The sequence below is a fragment of the Anabrus simplex genome, chromosome 6, assembly GCF_040414725.1.
Source record: "Anabrus simplex isolate iqAnaSimp1 chromosome 6, ASM4041472v1, whole genome shotgun sequence".
NCBI classification, from domain to species: domain Eukaryota; kingdom Metazoa; phylum Arthropoda; class Insecta; order Orthoptera; family Tettigoniidae; genus Anabrus; species Anabrus simplex.
Genome location: NC_090270.1, coordinates 41050795 through 41069397, shown reverse-complemented (window position 1 = coordinate 41069397; position 18603 = coordinate 41050795). Strand labels below are relative to the sequence as shown.

The following is an 18603-nucleotide window of genomic DNA, read 5'->3' as shown; positions in this document are numbered from 1 at the left end:
TCTCACTACCATCAAGAGAAGGAAACTAGAATACTTTGGTCATATGATGCGGAACTCTAAATACCACCTTCTGCAAGTAATACTCCAAGGGAAAATTAATAGAAAACGTGGTCCGGGGAAAAGTAGGACATCATGGCTCGGCAACTTGAGCCAGTGGTTTGGGGTGACAAAGCTTACTCTGTTCAGAACAGCTATGAACAAACAACAGATCATGCTACTGATCGCCAACGTTCTGCGAGGACATGGCACATGAAGAACAAGAATAGGAAGTAATGTTTCGGTATTAAGAAGAGCACTACAAACAAATCATAAGTCGTCATTATACAACAGTTTTAAAATATGATAATAGTAAGACAGGAAGGAATATTGTCCGGCTCCATGGCTAAATGGTTAGAGTGCTGGCCTTTGGTCACAGGGGTCCTGGGTTCGATTCTTGGCAGGGTCAGGAATTTTAACCTTAATTGGTTAATTTCGCTGGCACGGGGACTGTGTGTATGTGATGTCTTCATCATCATTTCATCCTCATCATGACGTGCAGATTGCCTAAGGGCGTCAAATCAAAAGACCTGCATCTGGTGAGCCGAACTTGTCCTCGGACACTCCCAGCACTAAAAGCCATACGCCATTTCATTTCAGGAAGGAATATTAAAAAGAAAGGAAAAAAGAGGAACTAACCACTATTTTCGGTTTTTCACGCCTCAAAATGTTCGAGTATCCTTTCATTTAACACAAACTGTAAATGTGTGTTATTTTTCATTACCCTCTATGGAACTAAATAGTCAATTGTCTAACATCTGAAGCCTACATATAAGAAATATTTTTTAAACTTTTGTACTAATACAACTAAGAGCCTCCGTGGCTCAAGCGGAAGCTCGCCGGTTCTCACTGTTGGGTTCCATGATTCAAATCCCTGTCACTCCATGTGAGATTTTTGCTGGACAAAGAGGAGGTGGAACAGGCTTTTCTCCAAGTACTCTGGTTTTCCCTGTCATCTTTCATTCCAGCAACACTCTCCAATATTATTACATTACATCTGACAGTCAGCAATCACTGCCCCAGGAGTGCGACAGGCTTCGGCAGCCAGCACTATTCCTATCCATCCCTGACCAGGTCGAATAACTGGAATCAGGCTGTGGAATTTCATTTGTACTAATTCACCTAAATGAATTTGATCATCATAAAATGGATCCCATATTAATGTACTATTTTTGATACATTCGAAATAGAGTATTTTCCATGCACCCTTTTGTACCAAAAAGTACCACTCTCTTCTTTTCCCGAGTTGCTAAAATATTAATTCATTACACCTACACAATATTACAATGAGGCATTAAGAGGCATTGAGAGGCCTACTTGGATTTGACTCTAACATAAGTGAATATTCTCATAACTTAAAAGGACACTAAATGGATGTGTGAAACCGAGTTACAACTCACCTTGATCTTGCTCATGAACAGCCAGAATTCCATCAGCTGCTCGTAATTCCTCTCAATAACTTTGGTCTTGGTAACGGGCTGATCCAACACTGCTGCTAAGAGACGAAGGCCCATTCGGGGTTTGGCTTCATGAGTTTTCTCAAAGTTTACTATCCTCCGTCTTCTGTTGCCCTATATAAAAATGAAATACAATGTCAACATAAGCAAGATTACAGTTTTATAAGCTGTTGATATGGTGACGATAGCCAAAAGACCTTCAGTTTTACATGGAATCCAAACCACAGGGTCGTGACGTTTCATTCCCAAAATCCCACGAGCACTGGCCAGGATCTGGACATTGGCTGACACATCCCTACCTTCAGCCTCATGTGTAACAAATGGATACACTGTTAAACCCAGCCAGAAAGTGGGTACATTCACTGACAGCCCAAGGCTTACTATTACATCAACTCGTTTTTCTGATGGCCAATGGGTGCTTTAAAACACACAAAAATATTTTCCCATTTTAAAATCTCCATTATAACGTGGAAGTCAATAAGATGCACATGGGCTATGAATAAGTTAATGTATGTATTTTTTTTTCCCCCTTAACAGCGCAAATGTATCAATGTGATGCACTTTTTGTGTCCATCATTTTGATACACAAACAAAAAAGGAGTTTCAAAAAAATGTATTTGCTTATTTCTTGTTATTTCTAACCCTTCCATACAAATTTGGACATTGCTTTATTACTATCACTACTGTCGCAATTAAGGTCTGACAAGTGCACTGTCGTATCTTCTGAGTCACTCTTATTTCTAAAAATACCAAGTTCATTGCCACAACTATCTGAATACATTTATATTTCTTCTCTTATCTCATCAGAATCCATGTGTCTGCAACAATACAATACAGTGGATTTATTTTGTCTGGCAAGATTAGGCCATTAGGCCCTCTCTTCCATCTAACCAGAAAATACAGTATCTACATGTGCAAAATTGACATAAATACACTTACAATTGAAACATCTTGCAACTACTACACAATAAAAAATAAAAATAGGAAAAAAATTAGAATGATGATGATGAAGATGATTATTTACACAATTATGACATGATTAGCTAATTTCCATTAACCTTGGTAATAACAGTGGGATTATATAAAGTCTATAGTTTGAGGAAGGCTAAATCTATAATATTTCTATACCATTACTTAGTAGGTAGTGGTGACAGAGTTGACTGAAACTAGCAGGTGAGGCTCCTCTGACAAAAACGGGTAGTGCATTCCATTGTCGTGCCGAAGAAATAACAAATGAGTTTGTGTATCGTGTGGTTCAGTGAGGTGGAATAGATAAGAGTGTATCAGATTTTGACCGTGTTCCAAAACTATGATTGGATGAGAGTTGATGAAATTGATTGTACAAGTAGTGAGGTGAGTAAGAGGAGAGTATTCGACGAAGAAGGCATAAAGTATGAAGATTACTGCGTTGTTTGAGTTTTAGCCAACCGAGTTCTTCGCAGGCAGGTGTAACATGGTCAAAGTAACGTAGGTCACATATACAGCGAACACAGGTGTTTTGTGCACGTTGTAGTTTGTCGTTAAGAGTAGCAGTCAGGTTGTTGTACACGGCATAGTCAGTAGTCGAAATGAAGTAATATCAGAGTGCAAATGAGGCGTTCTTTTAATACTCAAGAAAATATGTTCAGAATCTTCTAAGTGAATTAAGTGTCGCAAATACTTTCCTGGAGATGCTGGTGACCTGCTGCTTCCAAGAAAGATGTTCGTCTATCATAACGCCGAGATCTTTGACAGATTCACTGAAATCAATGGGTGAATTTCGTAAGTAGAATTTTGGTAAAGTGAAGTTGCTTATGGTTTTTGAGCAAAGCCGAGGATGTGAAATTATTATAGCTTGAGATTTTACGTTATTTAATCTAAGTCCATGCATGTTAGTCCAGTTACAGCTTTCTTGTAAATCTCTATTGAAATTTTTAATTTCATCGGTTAGTCTTTCCGGTTCACAGTGCAAGTATAAATTAATTGTACATCGTCAGCGTACATGTGGTGTCTGCAGCTGTTTACTGACGACGTAATATCACTGATATAGACAGAAAATAGAAGCGGTCCTACGACAGGCCCCTGTGGAACACCAACCTCTACGGATCGCCAGGATGAATATTCATTATTGTTATTTCTTACACACTGCAGACGACTGCGGAGGTATGAATTCATCCAATGAAGACTGTTTGTCGAGAACTGGAGTTTAAATAGTTTTGAAAGTAGTATGTCTATGTCAACTGAGTCAAAAGCTTTAGAGAAGTCAAGAAGAGCTAGGATGGTAACTTGTCTTTTGTCCATCGCATTGCGAATGTCGTCCGTAACCTTAAGTAGTTCAGTACTAGTGCTGTGGTTACGTCGAAAACCAGACTGGTGTTCATCAAGAATATCATGTATTTGCAAGTAGTTGGAGACTTGTTGGTGTACAATGAATTCTAGGGCTTTTGAAAAGACCAATAATATGCTCACAGGTCTATAGTAGGTTACGTCTTCAGGCCGTGCTTTTTTAGCAAGCGGGACGACAACGGCAGCTTTCCATAAGGAGGGATACATGCCAGTCATTAGTGAATGGTTACAGATGTGAGTTATAGTAGGTAAAATTATGTCAATTATTGTCTTACTAAGTTCTATTTCTATGTTGTATATCCCTTTGGACTTCAATTTTATTCTAAATATTGCTTGTTTCACTTGCAAGGGTGTCGCATGTGAAAAGTAGAATTTTTCTCTGTCAGGTGCAGGGGAGTTGTAATTGGTGTATAGTGTTCTATGTTTCCTTTCTGTGTCAATGGTATGCCCAGGAGTGGTAAAATATGTATTGAGGGAGTCCAGGGATATGTCAATAGTATGACTGTCTCTTTCTTTACCTATTCCCATGTGTCTTAGTTCTTTCCAAGCCATAGCAGGTCTAGTATTTTGTTTAGTAGGGTATGTGCACGTCTAATTCTAGCATTGCGTACTGCCTGCGATGTTTTATTTTGTAGCCGTTTAAATGCATCAAAATTGTCTTGCGTCGGTTGTCCCTTAAACTTTATATGTGCGGCATCTTGTCTTGCCATTAACTCCTTTAGCTCTAAGTTTAGCCATGGCGCTGGGGCTCATGTTACCCATACTCTTTTCGGCGGGGCATGTCGATCATAGACCGCTGTCAAATATTCGTTAAGTATGTTTACTTTAATGTCAATGTTGTCAACTGTCAGTATATGGTGCTATGGAACATCTAGTGCATCTTCAGTGAACATACTGTAGTCAATTTGAGAGAGATATCTGAATGTAATAGTCCTTGGTTTTGTCTTTCGGGTCTTTAAGGGGTAGGATATGTATATTAGGTCATGAGCTGAAATTCCTGGTACAGATGTCTGTCCGTGTTGTACTACTTTGTCTGTATTCTTGATAATCATTAAGTCGATTGTCGTGTGTGACGTGGTGGTGTGGTGAGTAGGGAGTGTTTGCAAAATGCTCATATTGCAAGATGTAGTCATGCTTATAAGCTGCCGACATTTGGCATTGTTGTTTCTGGTGTCTGTGTTAAAGTTGCCCATGACAATTACATGTTCATATTGCGGGAGTACACGTAACAATGTGTTCTCTATGTCCTCCAAATGTCCAATCGCAGGTGACTTGTACACCACACAGACAGCACATTTCTGATGGGCTACGATTATTTCCAAGAACAGGAACTTGGGTCGTCTATTGTATTCGCTATCTGAACATGCAATTATCCTAGGCTTTAACTGGTTTTGACTATCGCTGCTACACCTCCTCCCCTCTTTCCAGCTCTGTCGTTCCGAAGTAAACAGTAGCCAGGTATGTTGAAAGTCTTCGAAGGGATCAGATCATGAAGCCAGGTTTCAGTGAGAAGGCAAACATCAAATACGTCCGGGACAATTTCTTTAAGTTCATGGAAATGGGCAGACAATGAATGTACATTTAGATGAGCTATATGGAGACCTCCAGGGAAAGAGGAAACTTTAGCTAGGAACAGGTCTCTAGTTGTTAGAGAAGGAAGGGGGGTAATTCCAGGAGGGGTCAGTGGACAGTTGTCACAAGGCCGTGTTCTGTTTGTGGAGAGCGGAGGGGTGAGTGAGGCCTTGAAAGGGATTGTGGTTGGGAAAGAATGTCTGGTACTGTCAGATGAGAGTAACCCATTAGTTCTCGCAGCCACATTATGAAAAATTAATAATTATGTGAATGAAATAATCTAACTACAGTGAGCTAATATAATTAAATTACACCAAGGTGGTATTTAAATAAAATGAAATATAGTTAATAGAGATCAAAACAGTCCAGTGAATTGTCCGTTTAGTCGCTATCTCTATTCTCCGGTAAGTTACACAGCCGGTTAATGCGCACTTTGCCCCCATCGGGTTTCTTAATGATGATATCACCGTCTGCAGTCCACAGTTGCTTACATGGAAACGGTGAATGGTGGCCATCGGTATGGAAAGTCTAGCGGACGTGAGATCTTCGCGGATGGTAACATGAGTGCCCTTACTCTCCTTTTGTCACAGAATACTTCATGTAAGGAAGTAAACTTGACAATGATAGGCCGAGTTTTCCCTAGTGATTTAGGCCCAACACGGTGACATCTATTAACATCATTGATATTTATATTCACGCCTATATCTCTGAAGACGTTTATGGCAAGTTCGTTAGTATTTTCTTGTGAACTCTCCTGAACTCCAAAGATTCTAAGGTTATTTCTCCTACTATATTGTTTGAGAGGGTCGCTTCTAGCTTCGAATTCTGATCTAAGTGCCTGGATTTCCTTGTCCCGACACTCAAGTTTGTTCTTTAAATCCGCTACAAGTTCAGCATTGAACTGGAGAGATTTCTCTACTTCCTTAACGACAAGTGTGGTCACTCGCTCCAATATCGCCTCTATAATTCTGTCCAGAAACTTACGCAAGTTGAGAGTCTCATTCAGGATCCTTGTGACGGTCTATTCCACGAGGATGGCACTACCGTTCACTTCCTTGCTGTTGCGCTTGTTGCTTCTGGTCGTCTTGTTACACAATGGAATATTTTAATGAACTGATCAAAATATGGTCACGACAGGAAGACACTTTCACTTTAAACACTTTCAGACTATGTTTGCGCACTTTAACACAAATGTTTGATATATATTACTAGGAAATAACACCTGCTAATTCACTTTGACTGAGGAGCTGATCTCACGCACGTCCATCAGCCATGAAAGCAAATACACAAGCACCGGAAGAAAACAAAACTATTTGAAGGCAACGCTGGCAGACAGTAACAGGCAATAAAAACCATGCGGTTGTGCCAATATTTGACCAATATATGACCCACCACTGTCCTGTGGACCCACAGCCCCAGGGAGAAGAAGACACTATGTTAATTCAATGTACATGCAAGTCTAAAAGCCTCACGCTTTGAAGAGCAAGGCTACATCAATTTGAAGCACATAGTGCTGAGCGCTAACTTGGTGTGTATCAAAATGGCGCGCAAGGGGCTGACCATGTGCTAATTAATTTATCTTGGGCTGGGAGTAAATGTGCTTTTAATGTACATGGGACAGAAAGAGTTAAATAATTAAGTTATCAGGAAGTGGAAAGGATGGTAAATAAACTCCATTGTCATAAAGCAGCAGAAATAGATGAAATTAAGACCTGAAATGATGAAGTATAGTGGGAAGGAAGGGATGAAATGGCTGTATAGAGTAGTAAGATTAGCATGGAGTGTTGGTAAGGTACCTTTAGATTGGACAAAGGCAGTAATTGCACCTATATATAAGCAAGGGAACAGGAAAGATTGCAACAACTATTGAGGTATCTTATTGATTAGTATACTAGGCAAAGTATTCACTGGCATCTTGGAAGGGAGGGTGCGATCAGTTGTTGAGAGGAAGTTGGATGAAAACCAGTGTGTTTTCAGACCACAGAGAGGCTCTCAGGATCAGATTTTCTGTATGCGCCAGGTAACTGAAAAATGCTACGAGAGAAATAGGCAGTTGTGTTTATGTTTTGTAGACCTTGAGAAAGCATATGACAGGGTACCGAGGGAAAAGATGTTCGCTATAATAGGGGACTATGGAATTAAATGTAGATTATTAAAATCAATCAAAGGCATTCATGTTGACAGCATGGGCTTCAGTGAGAATTGATGGTAGAATGAGTTCTTGATTCAGGGTACTTACAGTGGTTAGACAAGGCTGTAATCTTTCGCCTTTGCTGTTTGTAGTTTACATGGATCATCTGCTGAAAGGTATAAAATGGCAGAGAGGGATTCAGTTAGGTGGAAATGTAGTAAGCAGCCTGGCCTATGCTGACGACTTGGTCTTAATGGCAAATTGTGCCGAAAGCCTGCAGTCTAATATCTTGGAACTTGAAAAAAGGTGCAATGAGTATGGTATGAATATTAGCCTAGTGGCTTTATGTAGCACCAACACAGATAGGTCTTATGGCGATGATGGGATAGGAAATGACTAGGAGTTGGAAGGATGCGGCCGTGGCCATTCATGTACAACCTGGCGTGAAAATGGGAAACCACGGAAAACCACCTTCAGGACTGCCGACATTGGGATTCGAACCCACTATCTCCCAAATGCAAGCTCACAGCTAGGCGTGCCTAACCGCACAACCAACTCGCCCGGTACTGAGCACTGTGACCCCATTTGACTTCACACAATATTTTCAACTAAGCGTCATCATCTTTGACAGTGTTCAGGTTCTCTTACAGCCTGCTGAAGAGTCAGGCCAGTGGTGTACTTGACTTCTTCAATCCATCTACTCGACGTCTTTCTTTGTGGTCTTCTGCCAACAACCTTGTCCTACAAGATACACTTCTCCAAATTTTCATCTTCTCTTCTTACTCTATTCCCAAAGACAAGTCCCTTTACGTTGCACCGACACAGATAGGTCTTATGGTGACGATGGGATAGGAAAGGGGTAGAAATGGGAAGAACTCAGCGGTGGCTTTCATTAAGGCCTGATGTGAAAATGAGAGACCACGAAAAACTATCCTGAGGGCTGCCGACAGTGGGATTTGAACCCAATATCCCCCGAATGCAAGTTCACAGCTCCGGGCTCCTACCGCACAGCCAACTCGCTTGGTATATTCCCAAAGAACTGGACGATTCTCCTTATAAGGCAAGAAGAGAGATGTTTCATATATTCCGTTCTTGTATAACAGACACATTGGTTCTTTTTATTCCATCCAAATTATACGGAGCATCCTTCTCGAACACCATATGTGAAAAACTAGTATACTGGATCCACCTAGTCAATTTATATAAGTTTATTTACAACTCCAAGTTGTGAAAACATCACTGTAAATACAATTACTAGGTGGAACTAGTATATACTAGTTTTTCACCCTAAAAAACATACTGTAATTGTCAATATGGATCCAAAACTAAAGTAATTTCACACATCTGAAACGTGTCAGTCAATATGGCTCTTATCCCTTGCCTTGAGGGTCCAGATCTCAGAACCATAAGAGAAGACAGAAAAAACAAGTGATTCAACCAGTCTGATCTTTGTGCTGTTCACTACAGCTCCTCTCTGCCATATCTTAGTGAGTTTGCTCATGGCAGCCTGGTCTAAAGTGATATGTCTCCTAATATCTTTGTCGGAACTTCCAGATTAAATTTATGAAATATGTGGGACCAACGACCTCGATATCTGGCATCATGAAGACATGGTAAGAAAACTGTTTAGATTTGGAAATATTAAAATAAGTGGCAATAAAGCCGGACAGAGTTCTTAACGTTGGTTTAACACCACCCAATATGGCAATTTTCCTTTCAAAAGTACCCAGACGCCAATCATAATTTATGTCCTTCCTTGTGGTCTTTTGCCAATAACCTTGCCCTCCAAGATACACATATCCAAATTTACACAAATGTTAGTACATACCTCCCCTAATGCACCACAAAGATGGTGGAAAATGTGACGGATTCCATTTAGGTATTTTATCTCTTTGTAACAGTTATAGTTTATGAATGCTTTATGGAGTTCAATTGTTTTCATTTCACATGTTTATTGTTCTTAAATTTGAATACCTGTCGGCAAAAACGTTGTAACCCTCAAAATGCAAATTTTTTAGGAGAGAAGAAAAACAAATATACATGTGAATTGTTTGTGAATGCTTACTCTGCCATTGACAATTAGTTTAAATGAGTTTACTAGTTACTAATGCATAATAATTTTGACAATGTGCAACTTTAAAATCAAGACATGAGATGATCACTGGACGCCCGTGCAAAAAGTCTGTAACTGTAATGGAAGTAGCACATTTTTGTGGGTTACAACGTTTATGCTACTGAAAATATTTATAGCTTTTAATATCATTTATTGTTTTTATTCTGTATAAAAATAATGAAACAGAAACCACACATCTAATTTGCATTACCCATTGTTAGATCTTCCCATTGTTTAACAGAATTCACTGGACACCCGCAGTATTGTTGCAAGAATGTTTTGCAATGATGAATAAACATTACACTGACACTTCACTTTGTCCTTAGGTTCTCATAAAAACCTCTATATTTTTCAGGAATGTATCAACACATATCTAGCAGATTAGCTTCTTTTCCGCAGATACAGGCAATGGGTCTTTATACAGTATGGGTAGTGTATCCAAGCTTATTATAACAGACGGAACCGAGATGTTGGTTTTACCACTAGAAAGTAACGCTAAGTTTGCATAGTACCAAGGTTGTAGGTAGTTATGGCTCTTGCGACATTGAAGTACTGTTGGAGAGTCTTGAGGATATCTTCGCCCAAACGTAGTCCATTATTTTGCAATTTGTATCTTAGGGGGATTTGTTTTTCAATAATGCTCAGATCAATGAAATCATCTTGCTGCATGTAGCAAACCAAAAAAAAAAAAAGAGTTGCTCGGTCTTGCAGTTGCTATTACCTGGACCCATTCAAACGGTTCGTACACAAGGTGGTTCTTCTTGTTTCTCTCAATTAATGCAAAATCTCGATCACAAGGGTAAAAGCTGTGGCCCGTTATTAGAAATTTTTGCTCCACAGATGTGAAGTACTTTAAGTTCAGCAGATACTGATACAAAACAATAGTTTTCCAGTTATTTCTGCCCTGTACTTCGATGTGAACTAAAGTCCTTTCTTCACTTGATTTTAGTGCTGAAAATTCAGAGGTTATGTACTTCAGGAGGCAAGAGGTTATTTCTGCTGATCCACGTCTGGCTACATTTTCAGGCCATACACATATCACCACCTTATTGTCTCCAACATTATGTATTGCTTGATTGTAAGTTGACAGTTGACGTTGATACATTACTGCAGAATGGTTAAGGATAGGACAGTACAGTACCTGCTGGAGGTTTGTGCATATGACAACGTAGGTTTTGTTTGTTGTAGCCCTTTCAGTATCCTTCTGCAGCATTGAATAAGCTGCTTCCACCAGTAAATGGTGCAGTTTGCTCCCTTCTTCTATTTTCTTTCTTTCGGTTTCATTTTCACTGTTAACAGTCTGAAGAAACAGTCTATCACAATACCCACGAGTCTGAACGAGGTACTCCAAAGCGTAAATTATATTCTCTCCTGAAAATATCTCTGTACACTCTTTTCACTGCACTGTGCTGTAGGATTCTTTTCTTTAAAGAGTTGGTAAAGCTTAGTAACATTCAAATTGGAACTCAGGCAGAGCTTTTCATTCTTATGTCTCGAGTACTGGCTTTCTTGTCTTGGTAGCTTCTCAATGTGTTTTCTTATCAATCTTTCACATTGTTCTGAAGTTTGTTTGGATGATTCTTATGTGTACCTCTTCTGTCTTCAATGGGAATGCTACATTTTATCTTCTCTTGGAGCATTTGCAGACGTCTAGCAGTAATTCTATATATTGTGCATACGGCTTTTTGCCATACCTGAATTTGTTCTGAATTTTTTCTTAAAAAGTATTTAAATATGCAGTGTTTACGCGAAATTGCCTCATTGGTCTCCCTACGTTTGCTATCTGCAATTTCAATGCATGACAAAGCTAAATGTCCTGTTTGTGCATTGTAGTCTAAATTGTAGAATTCTTCAAACAGTATTCTGTTGTCCTCCAAACTCAGTGTTCTACATTGGTATTTATATTTACAGGTAGCAATCTCAATATGTAAAAAGAGCGAGACACATTTTTATGCATATACAGTATACATAATACATTATACACGTATATAATACAGTCGATAATAAAAGCTCTGATTACGCATTAAAATATAAGACATATGAATCTCCCATTAAGCACGCTGACTTTCTTCCATTGGCTTACAACGGTTTTGCACCCACCTGCTCAGCAGGGATTTTCCCAGACACTGATTTGTTATTGTGGGCCGAATATGGTTGCCCCAAATTCTGCTTGTATTTCTTTTCATTCCTCTTCCATTTACTAGATTTAATTTTGCGTTTTTGACCCCTATTTATATTGTTGCACACACTAGGACTTAGCGACACACGACGTTCCTCCTCCATTGATACAACATTTCTGCACCCGCACGACCCGTGGCGAAATTTAAACAAAAGAAAAAAGGCGCTTAACTACATGTTTGCCAACATAACTTCCTACAAGCCTCACTGACTGCATACATCGTTTATGCACGGAAACCCAGCATTCTAGAAAAGTGAGGGTTTCATTTTTGCCGGCAGATATTCATTTGACTGTGAATTTTGTCAAATTTATTTAACTGTATAGAGTGATAACAGTAATATTTAGTGCAATGAAAAGTGCACGTAGAACAAACATGCTCAGTACTGTGATTTTAAAATATTTCTGGTATGGGATGCACCTTATTATTTGGTGCATATTTTACAAAATTACTATTTTAAGGAAGGCTAGTGTGTATTAAATCCTTATGTTTATTGATTACTGGAATTGGAGTGTGAAGTGTACTTGGGAATGGTAATGAAATTTAAATACAGTTGAACCTAACTAATACATATATCAAGGGGGAGAGAAAAAACTACTTGTAACTCAGAATTATTTAGAAATCAGACTTACACAATACATCACATATTTACTAAAAAAAGCAATGGAATAGACCTACATGTGTAAATCCCTGCAAATAATAAATACACGAAGACAGAAAATATTATTCTGAACTTGGTCCAGCCTGAAAGAAATCAGATAGTTTGGTTTATTTCACTTTTCTTGCATTAAGAGTATAAACCTCCTTTTGCAAACTTAGTAATGAATTTAAAGCATCTTCACTACAACTTTTCGCACTAATGTAATGCCTACACACATCGATTGCAGTTAACACTTCACTCAGTTCAGGTATTTCAAGATTCAAGTCGTTATCTCCATCACTGTCACTATCGCTTGTAGCTGGTCCATCATCACCGCGTTGTTGGCATACATCAGCAATAATCTCTTCATCCTGCAGTTATTGTTATTGAATTTCCCATTACAAACCCTATTTTACAAGTAGTTTATTAGGGTTATAGATAGTGATACTAAGTTAATACATGACAATTCAATTAAAATAGAGATGACTTATAAATTAGATGGAGAAATTTAACAAACACTTTATAACAACATCTTCTCTGAAATACCATAGTGAGAGGTGCTTGGTATTCTATATTACACATGTTTAAATGCATTAATAATTCATATCTACTCCTTTTAAAAATCGGACACTCAAATAAGAGATGAGGAACAGTTTGTTGCATTTCACAGGTACAAGTGTAGGGTATCTGAACACTGATTCCAAACCTCTCGAAGTATGATCCAAACTTTCCATGTTCTGTCAAAAACTGAGTTGTAATATGTTCATGTTGCAAAAACCTACTTTGTAATCTGTCTTGGATATTTGGAAAGAACAACTCTCTTGTTAGCCGGCCAATATTGCTGGTGATCCATTGGTTGTTCCACATATCTTGTGTATACTCCCTCAGTTCCTTTTTTACATGAGACAGAGGAGACTTTTCATATATCAACAAGGCATCAGAAGAAGTAGTAGCTGCTTTGGCAAGTTCATCAGCTCTCTCATTTCCTTCTACTCCATCATGACCTCGGACCCATTTCATGCAGATATGGTTACTGCATCCTAATATGTGTGATCTTATATTAACAGCTACCGGATGAAAGTTATATTTTTCTTGGATTGCTCTCAAAGCTGCCTGAGAGTCACTCAATATTTGTACAGCACAATTGTGTTTTTTAATCCACATAACTGACTGTTGTATAGCGTACAATTCGGCTTGAAAGACTGAACATGAGGGAGATAGTCTAAATTTTTCAGCATGCACCTCACTGTTATTCTGTAGCACTACAAAAGCACATCCTACACGCCAGTCATCTTTTTCTTTGCTAATCCGGGATCCATCCGTATAAATATTGTAATGATGATGTGTGTTGCACACTTCTTGCAAAAGATTATTGGCAAATTGACTTGGGTGATCTGCTGTCAATACATTAGCTTGCAGTTCAGGAGTGACCGTTAATATCCTATCAGGATACAAGACACCTTTTTTGTTAATGTGAGCTCAGCTTTGGCAATGGCTGTTAAATACAGAGGTGGGATTCCCGCCACAACAAGGGCTGCTTCCGTGGATGTTGTGCGGTACGCACGAATAATTTCGAGTACAAAACCTCTTTGAATTCGGGCTAGTTTGGCTTGAACCCACTTCCTTTTCAATACCTTACGATAAGCAGATGAAACATACAATAATAATGGTTCCACTGCTCCATGATACATTGTCTTTAATAGTTCTGGATTAAGACCCTATGTCAGTCTGGTAGCAATAGTAAAGCCAGACAGTAATTTGCTAGCTTTGGTAGACAGAGCATTGAAATGACCTCTAAATGTTAGTTTTCTATCTAAAACAACACCCAAGTATGACATTTGGTCCACCAATTTTATAACTTGTCCATTCATGTGTATTACAGGTGTTTCAGCTTTCCTCTTCCTCGTAATGAACATGCTGCTTGTTTTTTGAGGGTTGAACTCCAATTTATTTTCAAATCCCCAGTTGTAAATTATATTCAGTGCTGTATTAGCTCGAAAAGTCAAATTTGAAATGCCATCACTTTTAATTAAGAGAAGGGCATCATCAGCATAAGCAATTATGTGACAGTCAGTAGGTAATTCCAAAGTCAGTAAATCATCATATAGAATTGTCCAGAATCCTGGACTACATGCAGAACCTTGAGGACAGCCTTTTGTGATATTTTTGGTAAATGTAGTACTGGCCATTGTGAGCTTTGCCATTCGATTATTAAAGTAGTTTCTGATTATTATATACAAGTTTCTAGGACAGGATTTTTTCTTCAATTGATGTAATATTTTTGGCCACCAGGCATTGTCAAACGCTCCTGAAATATCTAAAGAGATCAGCAGAGCGATCTTCTTTTCTGCAAAGACCTCTTCTATCCATTCGACTACCAGTTGTATTGCATCCTCTGTTGACTTCTGTGCAGTGAACCCAAACTGGTTGTCCTTTAAAAGATTGTTACTGCGGAGGTGGAACATAACTCGATCAATTAATAGCTTTTCTAATATTTTTCCTAACACTAGCAATAGACATATAGGCCTATAAGATTTTGCACTAGCCTTATTTGAAGAATTTGGTTTTGGAATAATTTTCACTGCAGCCACCTTCCAACAGTCAGGGAACACACCAAGTTTCAGGCACATGTTAAATATATTTAGAAATAATTTTGGGCAACACATTTGGATATTTTTTACTATACTGGTTAATATTCCGTCTATTCCTGGGGATTTATTATCACATTGTTTGTTGATTACACATTGAACTTCTTCAAGTGTAAAGGGAGAATCATTTACCGTGTCTGGTGCAATTTTTGTGGAATTTCTGACATATTTCTGAAAATTATTATCTTGTGATTCTTCGGGGAAGAATTTTCTCAAAAGTACCTCTGCTGTTTCTTGAATGGTTGTTGTGAACCCACTCGCTGTTTGTAAGGTTGTGATAGTATTATTGAAATTTTCAGGTCTTCGTATCATTTTATATACAATGTTCCAAGGGTTACTGGTCTGTTGTGCAGAGCAGAAAGCTTTCCATGCCTCATTTTTGGTTTGAATTATTTTTATTTTATAATCCGATTTAATTCTATTATAAGCCTCTTCATAATGTCGACGAAGTATTTCACAAGTAGATCGCTTATCTCTCCTGTATGATGCTAAGACCTTCTTTTTCATCCGATCTAGTTCCGAGTTCCACCAGTAATTTTTTGCAGGTTTCTGCGACAATTTCAGACGATGCGCTTCACAGATATTATAAATAGTTTGCGTAAGGTCATTATCATTACATTAAGTTGTTTGCTCGTAGTCACTTGTAGCACCTGCTCTGCTATTCTTTCAAGTTTCTGAGCAGCCATCTGAAAATGAGTCCACTGAACATTTTTTGTTTTAAAAATACGTGTGATGGATTGATTAGCACTAACTGTATTTATGTCTGTTTTAATTTTTATAGTAATAAGTCTATGATCAGAAAGACTAGGAGCTTCACTAACTTCCCATTCCACAATGTGTTTTAAAAGTGCAGGTGAACAGACGCGAACATCTATAAAGCTATTACTATCATTTCGACTGAAAGTTGGAATTCGTCCATCGTTAAGTATTATTAGGTTATTGGAGGAGCAAAAATCGAAAAACTGATTTCCACGACTATCGGTCACAGGACTTCCCCATGCACTATATTTAGCATTAATATCTCCAATTATTAAGAAGGCCTTGCCTTTCAAATTAATGCAGAGTTCGTTGAGGTCATTTAAAACTTCACTTAAATTATCCTTGGATTCACAGTAAATATTACATATATAGAAAGTCCTACCATTTAAGTCGACACCTACTACAACTCTGTCAGGGGAACAGTATTGTATCAACTGAAAAACGGACATTGAAGTTGTTACGATAGCGGCACGCGGTCTATCACGGTTTTGCACATTATTATTGGTGATAGCTGTACAGTTCAGACCAAATCCTACGACTTTGTTCCCTCTGGTGTTCGGTTCTTGTACACACAGAAGTTTTATAGCAAGTTTCTCTTTTACATTATTAAAGTCCGATTTTTGTATGAGTTCCTGCATTGGGACAACTGATTTATGTAAGTTTTGCTGATATACAGAGTGAAGCATAATTCGCGCACTCGGGCCTCGCAGCGCGACTCCTCACATGCCAGCAATAAAAAAATGTCTCTTACAAAATTTCGTCTTGCGAGTATATCCGGCAGAAAACCGACGTTGAAGAGTAGCAATCTGGCAACACTGTAACCACATGTAGGGTAACCACCTCTGTCAGCATAAGTTAGTCGTACTGTAGAGTTGGTGCAGTGGATAGAGTTTTGGGTTAGGCCTAGCATGCAGGAGGTCGAGTGGTCGATCCTGGGTTGAGGCGTATGTTTTTTATTTCGTAAATGTAGTCCAGGTGGTATGGTATCTGGCATCTTAATCGTCAACAGCGATTGCAGTGGGTCCTCTAGAAACCATTTGCACTTACATACTACGATCCTAGAAATCGACAATCATTGGTCAGCTTTGAAAGGCACCCTTTCCACGTCGTGGGCGTGAATTTATTCGCACCACTTCATCCACTAGATATGAAACCTGATCCCATAGATTAGTACCAACTATTATTCTTGCCTCGTTCAGGTCCATTACATTTCATTAGGGCCTTACGTTACCAGTAGGCCTAGCAACGTGCTCTGCGAATAATGTCCAAACTCGGTTACAATTTGTATGTGTTATCACCATGGTCCCAATAATTCTGCCTTTCAACATTGCGTCTGGTAACCGCATGCTGTTTAGTACATATCCTAATGCATTATTATTATTATTATTATTATTATTATTATTATTATTATTATTATTATTATTATTATTATTATCATCATCATCATCATCATCATCATCATCATCATCATCATCATCTGTTTACCCTCCAGGTTCAGCTTTTCCCTCGGACTCAGCGAGGGATCCAACCTCTACCGCCTCAAGGGCAGTGTCCTGGAGTTACAGACTCTCGGTCAAGGGATGAAACTGGGGAGAATGACCAGTACCTCGCCCAGGCGGCCTCACCTGCTATGCTGAACAGGGGCATTGTGGAGGGATGGGAAGATTGGAAGGGATAGACAAGGAAGAGGGAAGGAAGCGGTGGTGGCCTTAAGTTAGGTACCATCCCGGCATTCACCTGGAGGAGAAGTGGGAAACCACGGAAAACCACTTCGAGGATGGCTGAGATGGGAATCGAACCCACCTCTACTCAGTTGACCTCCCGAGGCTGAGTGGACCCCGCTCCAGCCCACGTACCACTTTTCAAATTTACGTGGCAGAGCCGGGAATCGAACCCGGACCTCCGGGGGTGGCAGCTAATCACGCTAACCACTACACCACAGAGGCGGACTATTATTATTATTATTATTATTATTATTATTATTATTATTATTATTATTATGTTGTAAATGTAGGATACATGTGACCTCAGAAACGGTGTCTTACTGTATTACAGTAGGTAATGTCAGATGGAAATTAGCAAATAAAAAATGCGCCTCAACCCAGGATCGAACCATCGATCTCCTGCATGCCGACCAAAATCTCACCCCACTGCACCAACTGTACAGCACAACGAGAACGTGCTGACAGCGCTAGTTACCCTACATATAGTTACAGTGTTGCCAGATTGCTACTCTTCAACGTCCGTTTTCTACCGTATATACTCGCAAGACGAAAATTTGTAAGAGACATTTTTTTATTGCTGGCATGTGAGGAGTCGCGCTGCGACGCCGAAGTGCGCGAATTACGCTTCACCCTGTATATTAATTTCAGCCATAATTGATTTTCGATTTGATAATATTTACAATTCTTTTATAAATGGGACAGTCAGTTGATGTGGCAGGATGATCAGTTTTCAAGTGTTCATACCTTGTTCTGCAAGCCATTTTCCAATTTGTGTTCTTGCAATTAATGCATTTAGTTTCACTTTTAGGACAGTCTTTTGTTTCATGTAAGTCAGAACATTGAGAATAGATAAAAGGACTTTCACACTCTTTCGCAAAATGATTGAAGCCGTGGCACTTGTAACAGCGTATCACACGTGTATACTCGTTGACTGGACAACTACAATAGCCGATGTATAACCTCTCTGAACACATTATGATGTTATAAACACTCGGTGGCACTTCGAACACAGAGTATTGAG

The 18603-nt window shown here is 39.0% G+C and overlaps 1 protein-coding gene across 1 annotated transcript in view; it reads right to left on the bottom strand.

The window, feature by feature from the left end:
* LOC136876077 (condensin-2 complex subunit G2) overlaps positions 1–18603 on the bottom strand; it is a 379809-nt gene that overhangs the window by 150854 nt on the left and 210352 nt on the right. The window contains exon 13 of the mRNA XM_067149716.2: positions 1437–1607. Within this exon, the coding sequence (XP_067005817.2) occupies positions 1437–1607 (171 nt within the window). The remainder of the gene's footprint in view (positions 1–1436; positions 1608–18603) is intronic.